Source organism: Varanus komodoensis, unplaced genomic scaffold, assembly GCF_004798865.1.
Source record: "Varanus komodoensis strain SLA01 unplaced genomic scaffold, ASM479886v1 scaffold106, whole genome shotgun sequence".
In the NCBI taxonomy this organism is placed as follows: Eukaryota; Metazoa; Chordata; class Lepidosauria; order Squamata; family Varanidae; genus Varanus; species Varanus komodoensis.
The window spans coordinates 964,093-975,303 of NW_025335301.1; the positions used below are offsets into that span (position 1 = coordinate 964,093).

At 56.8% G+C, this 11,211-nt stretch overlaps 1 protein-coding gene across 1 annotated transcript; it reads left to right on the forward strand.

The window, feature by feature from the left end:
- The first annotated feature begins 6,999 nt into the window (after positions 1-6,999).
- PHF13 (PHD finger protein 13) lies at positions 7,000-10,889 on the forward strand. Its single transcript, XM_044419676.1, has 4 exons — positions 7,000-7,038; positions 7,396-7,497; positions 7,820-8,348; positions 9,100-10,889. Exons 1-4 carry the CDS (start codon positions 7,000-7,002, stop codon positions 9,324-9,326), a joined length of 897 nt encoding a protein of 298 aa, XP_044275611.1. The 3' UTR covers positions 9,327-10,889.
- The last annotated feature ends 322 nt before the right edge of the window (positions 10,890-11,211 follow it).

Consider the following 11,211-nt stretch of genomic DNA (forward strand, 5'->3'; position numbering starts at 1 on the left):
GGCGCTCGCACCCCCTCCAGCGGCCGCGGCGCGCCTCGCCCGCCCGCGAAGGAGGCGGCGGCGTCGCTCTCGGCGCGCGGGGCCGCCGCGGGGGGCCTCGCGCTCGCCAGGCCCGTGCGCCCCGCACGACGCTCGCGGCCCATCCGGCTGCTCGGTGCGCGCGCCCCGAGGAACGAGTAGCGGCGTGAGCGCCGCAGCACGCAGGGCCGGAAGGGGCTCCGGGGCCCGCTTCGAAGCGGAGCGGACTGGCAGAGCGGCCTGCGGCCCCGCGGGAGAGGGCCTGCGGGGAGGTGCAGGCCCCCGTTTTGCCACCGCGCCGGCCAGGTGGACGTCCTAGGTTGGGCAGACGACACCACAGAGAAGGCTTTCTCCAGCGCGGAGACCAGCACCTTGCCCGTCTCCTTCACCCCGACTGATCTGCTTGCCTTGTTTACCTAGAGAGAAAGCTTATTTAATTACTTGTTAGATGTCAAAAACACCCCCTTCCCAGCCATACGGTTCCCTGGGCAGATTACAGCAGTAAAACCAGGTAACACAATATGAAAGCACAATCACAATTACAAGACATAGAAAGAGAGAGAGTCAGGGGGGACTTCCCAGGCCATCTAGTCAGACCCACAGCTCCAGCCGGATCCACTCATGACATGCCCACCAAGTGCATTACCATGCCTACCTAAAGCAATAAAATAATAAACTAATTAAAAACATACCTTCTGGACTGTATTTTCATAAAAGGCATACCTCATTGTTAAAATACCAATTAAGGCAAGTTCAGAAGTAAAATGCAGTCAAAATAAAAAGGTCTTTGCCTGGTGTCAAAAAGAGTACGAAAGGACTCCAGGCAAAGCTTTCTGGGGAGTTTGTTCCAAACTCTGGGTGCCACTCCCAAGAAGGCCCTTCTTGTTGCTGCCCTCCTTATTTCCTGAGGAGGGGGCTCACTCAGAAGGGCCTCAGATGCAGATCTAAGGTGCCAGGTAGGTTTGCATGGGAAGAGGTGCTCCGTTAGATATCCTGCCCCCAAGCTGTTTATGACTTTAAACACTAGTGTTAGCAAGTTGAATTGTGCCTGGACCTCAATTGGAAGCCAGTGAAGAGAGAGAACTGAGGAGAGACTGAGAGAACTGGGCATGTTCGGCCTTGAGAAGAGAAGACAGAGGGGGGACATGAGATCCCTGTATAGGTACCTCCAAGGCTGTCACAAAGAGGAAGGTCGAGATCTCTTCTTGCTGATGCCAGAGTGTAGGGCATGGAATAATCAATTTAAGTTTTGACAACCCAGTTTCAGGCTGGACATCAGGAAAAGCTTCCTCACTGTCAGAGCAGTACAGCAGTGGAACCAGCTGCCTGGAGAGGTGCTGGGCTCTCCCACACCAGAGGCGTTCAAAAAGAAACTGGCAGCCATCTGAGAGGGATGCTGTGACTTGGCGTCCTGCAACAGCAGGGGGGTGGACCCAAGGGCCTTCATGGCCCCTTCCAATTCTACTCTTCTATGATGCTATGAAGATGATAGTGGACTGGCTTTATATGATTGTATCTGCCAGTCTTCATTAACAATCTGGCCGCCCTGTTTTGAACCAATTGAAGTTTCTGGACCATCTTCAAGGGAAGTCCCATGTAAAATGCATCGAGGTTTTAAGGGCATGGAAAACTGCCAGGTCCTGTCTGTCCAGATAGGGTCATAGCTGCCATCTCAGCTTTAGCTGATAGAAGGTGCTCCTGGCCACCAAATCCACCTAGAATTCCAGGGATAATTCCTGGAGGATAATTATTCAGGGTCCAGGAGCACCCCAAGCTGCAAACCTGGTCCTTTCGGAGGAGTGCGAGCCCATCCAGGACAGGCAAGATGTCACCCATCTGGACAGACGGACTTCCCACCAACAGCATCTCCACCTCGTCTAGATTAAGTCTCAGTTGATTAGCTCTCATCCAGTCCAGTATCCCAGCCAGACCTCAGTGCGGAAGGTCCGCTGTCGCACCTGTGCCTGATGAGAAGGAAAGGTAGAGCATCCTGATGACGTTACTCAACAGTTTCACATATGTGTAGATGTTAAAAAGTGTGGGGGAGAAAATGGAGCCCTGCAGAACTCCATGTCAGAAATGCCTTGGCGCTGAGCAAATAATCTCCTATCACCACCTTCTGGACATGGTCAGCCCAGTAGGAGCAGAACCACTACAGAGCAGTGCCTGCTACTCCCAACTCCCAGAAGGAAACCATGGCTGAGGGTATCCAAAGCCGCTGAGAGGTCCAGGAGAACCAACAGGGTCGTACTCCCCCTCTCTCTCTCCCAGCATAGGGCATCCCACAGGGCAACCAAGGCAGTTTCCATTCCAAATCCAGGTCTGAATCCCAATTGAAATGGGTCATGATGGTCCATTTCATCCAAGAGCGTCTGGAGCTGGCCAGCCACCGCCCGCTCAAACACCTTGCCCAGGAAGGGGCTATTAGACTGGTCTATAATTATTCATGTCCACTGGGTCCAAGTTGGCTCTTTTCAGGGGTGGTCTAATAACGAGGCTGGGACCACTGGCTCTCTTAAAGAGGCATTTACAGTCTCCAGGACCCTGGGACACACCTCCTCACCTTGAACAACCAGCCATGATGGGCAAGAGTCTAGCATACAGGTAGTGGGATGAACCAATCCAAGCACCTTGACCACATCCTCGGGCTTCAACAACTGAAACTCATTCAATAAACTTGGAAGAGATGGTGGACTGGGCACCCCAGCCAAAGGAGCTGCATCAGCCATGGAGTCCAACTCCTGATGGATCCAGGCAATTTTACCCTTAAAGTGCTGTATATATTGCTCATGGCAGGCCACTGTGGGTTCCACCATTTCTTTCACTGGGCCAGTTTGTAAAAGGCCCTGAACCACTCAGAACAGCTCTGCGAGACAACAATGGAGGTGGAAAAGTAAGCTTTCTTTGCTGCTTTCAGCACCACAGCGTAGGTGCAGTAATATGCTCTAAGCTGAGTTCAGTCTCATGAGTGAGTGTCGCTCCATCTGTGCTCAAGCCACCTTCCTGCACATCTCATCATCCCCAGCTCCAGAGTGTACTACGAGGCTGTACGGGCTCCGCGTTGGTGAAGAGGGCGCTTGGATATGATTGTGACAACTGCCTAGGCCATCTTCGTATTCCGAGAGTGACCTGGGGTTTGACAGGCACGCCAGCCATATCGGTCCAAACACCCCCAGAGCCCTCTGGAAACCATCTGGACTCATCAGTCTCTGGGGGGCAGACCATTTTAATAGGTCCCCCACCCTCACAGAGAGGAAAGGGGGCCAAAAGCTTAAACCTCAAACGGAAGTGATCTGACCATGACAAAGGGGTTGCTGTTAGCCCTTCCACTTCCAGATCACCCAGTCCAGGGAGTGTGACCCTTTATGTATGCTGGGCTGATGACATGCTGAGACCGTCCCACAGTGGTCATGGTAGCCATGAAGTCCTGAGCTGCCTCGGACAAAATGGCCTCAACGTGGAAGTCGAGGTCCCCCAGAGCCAACATTCTGGGTCCAAGGTCATCTCCTTCAGCTCAGGCAGGGAGTTTGTTGGTGGCTGGGCAAGCAGCACAACACAAAATCCCTAATCGGTCTCGTAAGAGCAGCACAAGGCGTAAACTCTCAAACCTGCCCACGGCTGATGTGAAGGTGAATCAGAGAGGGGGAGGGGGAGGAGGAGGAGGAGTGTAAGCAGCCTTGAGTTCCTTGAAAGGGAAAAGACATGACATAAATGAATAAAGAGGTGTTTCAACCAACAAATAACCAATTTGGTCCTGAAATACCCCAATAGCCTGATGAGGAAATCTGGAGGACACCTGCAAGAACTCCAAACAGAACCTGGGTCCCATTTGAGAGGGCGCTACACATCTGTTCTAGGCCATAGACGTCTACCTGTGCAAGGCAACCCCCAGACTCCAGATTTCATGATGCTGGATCTTTTGGTTGAGTGCCACTTCTGTCCCAAAGGCTGTGACAGCAGGCTGAGAGCTTGCTCGGGAGAACACGGTATGCTTCGCTGCGCTGAGTTCGCCTTTTACAAGAATGCAACAAGGACCAGCTACTTTTCAGCCAGAGCCTCATGGCTGGTACGAAATAGCAGCAGGGAACAGCTTTGGTGCCTGCTCCAATGCCAACCTGGAGAAAAGGCCTTGGGGACTCACTTCCACCATGTGCCTGCAAGGAAAGGGGGGCCAAGAGCATCTTGCTTTGATGCCTCCTGCTTCAAGAAGCCGTGCTTGCAGTATGAATGCTGGTCACACAGCTTGTGTCTGCCCAGGGATCAGCCTCAGCTTCCAGCATGCCGACTGTTTGAAGCCTGAGCCGACATCAGAGCCTTAACCCTGGCCTTCAACTGGCTCTGTATTTTTAAAGTACCAGATTGCCTGAGCTCTAGCAGTTCAGAAAACAACTTCAAGGTTAGGTTAAAAAAGTGGTCCCACTGGCGGGAGCCATGTTGGTGTGGTGATCAGAGCGGCCCGCCCCAGCCTGCTGGGGCCTCTCACTGTGCTGGCCATTAAGCTGTAGGGCAGGGGTCCTCAAACTTTTTCAACGGGGGCCAGTTGAAAGGTGCCAGGGTGGTGCAGGCCGCCAAGGCGGTGCCGGTGGGGGGGCCTGGGCTGGTGAGGGGGCAGGGCACGCGCACACTCACGCATGGCGAGCAGGGGCGGGGGGCGCACGGGGCGAGGCAGCAGCTTGCTTGCACGGAGATCATTTTCTCCAAGTGAGTCCAAAACGATCTCCCCGCGAGCAAGCCGCCACTTGCTCCCGCATGCGCACGGCGAGTACAAAACCTCTGGGGTGGGCCAGTTAAATGGGCATGGCGGGCTGGATGCGACCCACAGGCCGGAGTTTGAGGACCCATGAGCTAGGACTTGGCTAAAGGACGCTGGGATATTTTTCCAATGGTAGGCGCTAAAAGGGTCCGTTTCATTAATGGCTGCGCATGCCAAGGATTTGATAGTCTGTGTTTTTCGTCCAAGCTCAATGCTTGTCAATGTTCTCATGTTGCAACACGAATTGCAACTTAATTTGGCTCTGAGAGAAACTTGCTTCTCTGGAACTTGTCCACATTCACCTGTCATTCAGCAGGTTGTCTGAATCACCTACAAGCCTTCCTTTGTGCTCCTTCTGTGGCCACAAGGCAGCAGTGCGCCTGCTGGAGTGTGCGTGGGGAGGAGGTCCACGCGCCCGCCTGTCCGTCCAGCCATGGGATGAGCTGGGATCCCGCTGGGCCAGGAGCTTCCCATGGCAGGCTACGCATTGGCCCTTGCAGCTCCCAGCCAGTCCCCACGGGCGGGAGAAGTGGCCCACCAGCCCCCCGGAGGGTTAGGCAGCTGTCACTGGATAGCAGTGAGTCAAAGGACGCTGGGAAACCGGTTCCTGCATTTTGCAAGCACAAACTGGAAGGTCGCCTGGCATCGACCACATTCAGCCCGTCAGCGCTGTGTGTAATCCTCTGCTCTTCTAAGAAAGAAAAAAAGGATAGCTATTGAAAGGTTTTGTGCAGAGGCGAGGAAATGTAGGGCTAGTAAGAAGCAATGCTGCCCAAATAAGTCAGTGTTGATTAATCATGTGAGGGTTTTTTAAATTAACTGGTAGCTTAAATTTATTTAGGAGTTAAAACAGAAGCAGAAAGCAAACTTATTTTGTTAATTAGATTGGGAATAATAGGTGTGATCCTATGCATGTTTAGGCCAAAATAAAGTCTGTAACTCCCAGTATACTCAAGAGCTTGCAGCCCCCTTTTCTATCTAAATGTACGTAAGATCGTGCCGTAAAAATATTTTAAGCCACCCTTCAACTGAGAATGCAAGAGGCGAAAAATCCAAAGTAGGTCACAATACAGTGGTACAGTAAAACAGAACATTACAAGGAAAGCAAAAGGGATGCATAAAAAGAGCCCAGCAAACAGACCAAAGACCACTACAGTCCTTTATGAAACCTGGGCAAATGAGCAGCTTTTAACCTAACGCCGAGACCCAGAAGGGGTGGCGCCCGCTGACACAGCCACTTTTGCGGCACTGTGGCAAAGGAACCCTAATACAGGAGCGAATGAACGAAGTAACACGTAAGAGTGCACAGCCAATAATAGGATTTCTAGAAAGAGCGGCCTGATTAAAAAGCGAAAGCAAGTTGCCAGTCCTCGGGGCGGGGGACCAGAAGGCCGCGCCTTCTAGGCCGCGATGGTCGGGGGCTAGCCCTTCTGGGGCTGGTGAGGGGCCCCGTCCGCCCCGCGGGGGCCTGGCTCTGCAGCCACGGGCTGCAGGTTGCTCCCCGCCCCGAAGCCTCCTTTCCGAACAGGCGAGCGCACGGGCGGAACCCGGGGCTCCGAAAGCGGCCGGCCCCTCGAGAGGCTCCCGGCAGCGCCGCGGCATTCCAGTTCTCCGGACGCGGCGGATGCTCGCTTGCCGTGGGCGCCCGCTCCGCAGCCGCCTGCCCGGTCGGCCTGCCCTTCCTTCCTTGCACTGCTTCTCCCCCGCGCGAGTAGCGCCAGGCGGCTGAGACCACCCCGTTCCGGCCAGTCCGTTTTACAACAACCCTGCGAGGCAGGCCAGAGGCTTTTTCACAGGAAGGACAGGGGCTCTGCTGCGCTCCCTTTCGGCCCGCTTGGCCCGCCGCTCCTCGTTGCCTCAGCAGCAGCTTTGAAACGGGAGCAGCGGGGTCTACGAGCACTGAGGGGGCGCGCAGGACTACGCTGCCAGACATGCCCCGCGCCAAGAGGCGGAGTCAGGAGCCGGCGGCCGTAGCGCCCCGCCGGCGGGAGGACAGTTCAGAAATACACCCACCGACATGCGCGGCACCTCGCAAATAGAACGCATGCGCCTGTCGTACAGAAGCTCGCGCTCAATGCAGAGACCACAATCCCCGGCGTGCCTGGCGCGCCGCGCATGCCCATCGGGAGCGGAGATGGCTGTTGCCAGTCGAGGGGCGGGGCTCTGGGGTCCTCGCCCCGCCCCTCTCCGTTGCCGGTACCAGGAGAGCTGCCGGAGCCGCGCGCGCCATGGACTCGGACTCGCGCGCCTCCCCGCTGCCCCCCGAGGTGAGGCCCCTCCCCTTCCCGCCCTCCCCCCCAGGCTGACACGCGCCCCCCGCGCAGGGCAGCCCCGGAGCCGCCTCGCCTCCGCCGGCGGCTCCGGAGCCCAGGACGCGTCCCGCGCGCAGTCCGCCCCGCCCCCGGGACTCGTGCCCGGCACGCGGAGGGCTGGGCCGGGGGGGCGGCGGCGCGCGGGGGAGGGTGCCCCTCCCCCCTCGGCGCCCCCTCCTCGCCGGGGAGCCCCCGGTGGGCGCCGCCGGTAGCGCCGTACTCGGGAACCGGGGCGGGAAGGAGCGGCCGCGAACCGTCCGGGGGCGCGCCCCCTAGCCCGCCCCCCGGCCTCGCACGGCTCTCTCTCGACAGGCCTGCCGCCCGGGCACTCCGCGGTGCCGCACCGTCGAGGACTTCAATAAGTTCTGCACCTTCGTCCTGGCCTACGCCGGATACGTCCCGCGCCCGCAGGAGGTGAGTATCCGGGGTGGCCGGGGGCGCGGGCCACCCGGCTGGAGGGCGGCGGGCGTGGGAGGGCCTGCCGGGCGGTGCTTCCCGAGAACGAGAAGGCGGGGGGGGGGCGCCGCTCCTGCCCGGGGGGGGCCTTTCCCAGAACCGGCGCGGCGGTCCGTCTGCAAACCGTGTCACTTCTGCCTAAAGTGGCTGCCCACGGCATGAAGGTGCATGTGGCCCCAAATCTTGCAGGGCAGAGGCCTGAAATCGTGTGGGTCACCCGGCCCCCCGTGAAAGCTGCAGCCTCCCCTCCCTTCCCCTCTGCCCCTCCCTATTTTGACAGGAGCCCCCCGTATGGAGCAGCCCCAGTCCGCCAAGCAGCACTGGCAGCACAGCCGACAGTGACAGCGGGGATCCCCGGTTTGGGGACCTCCCCGCTGCGCTCACCCTGCCCGCGGAGCCCCGAAGGAGCTTCAGCCAGCTGAGGCACGGGAAGCCATACTCCTCCGTCTACCAGTGGGCGAGCCCTGGCGGCTTCCTGGCGGACAGGAAGAAGATGAGGAAGAGGAGGAGGCTCCTGAGGAGGGACACACTGCCGCTCACCCCTGAGGTGGAGTACAAGGGGGAGCTGCTGAAGGGCGGCCAGCCTGCGAGCCCCTCTTCTGAAGGCGAGGGGCAGTCTTCCGTGAGACGCTGCTCCGCGTGGGACTCGGACACGCTGTCCAGCCCCTCGTTCCACCCTGCAGTGCCACAGGCGGAGCAGAGCCCGGTGCAGACCGTGGGCAAGCGCACCATCATCCGGCAGGGCAAGCAGGTGGTGTTCCGGGATGAGGACGGCAGCGGCGATGATGAGGACATCATGGTGGATTCAGGTAGCCCCAAGGGGGTGGGCGGTAGTGGTGCAGCCAGCCTGGGCATGGCCTGTGCGTGGAGGGCCTCACGCTGCCTAGCGGCACCCTAATGTTCCAGGCAGATCCTGGGGCTTCCTGGTCCTGGCCCATGAAGCTGGGGAAAGGCATCTTCCTTCATCCCCTGCCGGTCCCAGGCAGGTCACAGAGCATCTGGGGAGGCACGAGTTGGTGTGGCAGGAGGGCCCAGCAGTCCAGGCAGTGAATGCCATGTGGCACAGGCCAGCTGGACTGCTGCCCGCCTTCCCACCCTGAAGTGTATCCCTCAGGCACTCTCATCCACTGTTTGCCAATGAGGGAAGCAGGCTTATTTCACCCGGTTGATAAGCAGCACTTTCTTAATTGGCATTTGGGGGTGGCACACGACTGAACAACAACAGAACAGTAACTGGGATTGTGGGGTGATATTACTGGAAGCGATGAAATGCCAGCCCAGCAAATAATTTCCTTCTAGGGCACTGCTGCTCTTTTCTGCCTCACCTGCTGCAGACAGAAGGCTACATGATCAGGCACTGCAAAGCTATTGAGGTCACACTTTCCCAAGAACTTTCACTGGGACTCCCAGTCCCCGCTGCGCAAAGGGTACCAGGTTGGGGAAGGCCAGTCTGGTCCCACTGCAGGGGCCATTGCTGTAAATGACAGGTTCTCCAGCTGTCTTCCCAGTTGTCTTGCACTCCTCCTCATGTGACTGCCTTTCCCATAACTTGATTTCCAGATGATGATTCCTGGGACCTTGTGACTTGTTTCTGCATGAAGCCCTTTGCTGGACGCCCCATGATCGAGTGTGATGAATGCCACACCTGGATCCACCTCTCCTGTGCCAAAATCCGCAAGTCCAATGTCCCTGAAGTCTTTGTCTGCCAGAAGTGCCGAGACTCCAAGTTTGACATCCGGCGCTCCAACCGGTCCCGGATGGGCTCCCGCCGGTGCTTCCTAGACTAGTGGGAGGGACTGGGATGCAAATAGCCAAGCCCTGCAAGGCAAGGGACTCCAGTCAGTGGGGCAGATGCAGAACTGCCGTTAGAAGGGCTTCCTCTCCGCCGAGGGCTCCACAAGCATTACGGCACACTTGATGTCCTACACTGTGGTTAGAAGCGACTCGGCACCCCAGAGCGAGCTGGGAAAGGCGGGGCGAGGCTAAGGAGGGGAAGCACAGGGCAGCCTGCGGCCCAGCGCCCCGTTCTCTCCTGCCTCCTGCGTTTGCCCTGTGCAAAGGCGTGCAGGGCTTCAGACAGGTCCAGGGAGGAGATGCAGCAGTTTGGGAGTTGGACGTAAGAGTAGCCAAGTTGCATTGCCATTCTGGTATAATGGCAGGTGTGGGAAAGATTCAGGGGATGCGAGGTTCCCCCGCCCCATGCAGCAACTTGGGGGCAATAGGACCACCATCCCCTCACTCCTGAATCCAGGCGGATTTTGGTTTCCTTCTGAAGCAGAGCCTCCAGTGGAGAAAGCCATCCCCTTGTGCAGCCGGGGATAGAAGGGCCACCTACCCTGGCCAGTTTCCATCTGTGTTGCTGCCTTCCGGGATAACTCACAAGACTGGTAGTCCCCAGTGTTGGCTTGCCTGCAATTCTGACAAGCTGAGCTTGGAGGATGGCAAAGACACAATGTCTTTCCAGCAAACGAAAGGAATGAGCCCTCCTATCGCCACCTGCACTGGCAGCAAGAAGAGGCAGGTGAACTAGGAATGGGTGGTGGTGGGGATGCAGACTTTGTGGTTTCACAAGCTCATGGTTTGGTCCCCGGGGGCACTTCCCTTGCAGTGACCAAGCAAGAGCAGAGATCTTAGTCCTTGGTTTGAAGAGATATTTTTCTGTGGGTTTCATAAGGCATTCAGTGCTCAGAGCTACACGGCTGGTAGGTGAAGTAAAGAAAAATGGTTCATGTGGAGCTTGAAGGGTGGAATAGTTTGGTGAAACGGAGTGCAGGCTGCAAGGAGTGCAGCAAGACAGACTGTGCATTCCCTGTGGACGTCTAGACTGAAATGGCACAGGACCTCTCCAGATGACAGGGAGAAGCAGAGTGGTACGAAAAGCTGAAGAGGCAGGAAAACTGCCCCCCAGCCAACTACTTGCAAATGGTTTAGTAGGGCAACCTTGACTGCATTCCTGCAATGTTGCAGTTTGCCCATTTGCAGAAGTTCTATAAGGAGAATGGGATTTCCCAGTACAGAAATGACTGCGTGATCTGGCTGCTGGGCAGGGAATGCTCTGGAATGCCCCTGTGGCTGCTGTCTGAGAGCGCAGCCTTGATGAGCGGGCTGAGGAGCCTTGCAGAGTAGCCAAGTTGTTCTGGGGCTGCTGCCTGTACTGATGATGACGTGAGCAGTGAAGCAAAAGGGCTTCTCTTCATTCGGTGACTCAACTCTGGGACCCAGTTGCTACCCTTCTGTTTTGTCATGCCCAAAGATATCTGTTAAGTCACATTAATTGGAGTTCCAAAACAAAAATAAATGCCTGCATGCCTGTGAGTTTATCTGTGTACAAGCTCAGCGGGAGAACTATACGGGTTTTTTAAATTATTTGTTTAATCCCAGTTATTTGTTTTATGGGATAAGGCTTCTGGTTCACCTCAGTTCTAGAAAACATACTTCAGGTTTAGTCCGTGTACCAGGTTGTGGCACCGGCTTGTAGCGTGGCCCACACAGGACAGCAAAGCCTAAGTGAGAAGCCACCCAAAAGCACGGGGAGAAGGGGAGGCGAAATGTGCACGGAGGGGAGGGGACACAGAGAAGGCGCTCAGGCCAGTGCCGGGCATTTCCCTTGCTGAGCTTGGACAAACAATTCTGTGCTAATGTCAGCACCATTTACAATAAAGCATTTTGTCT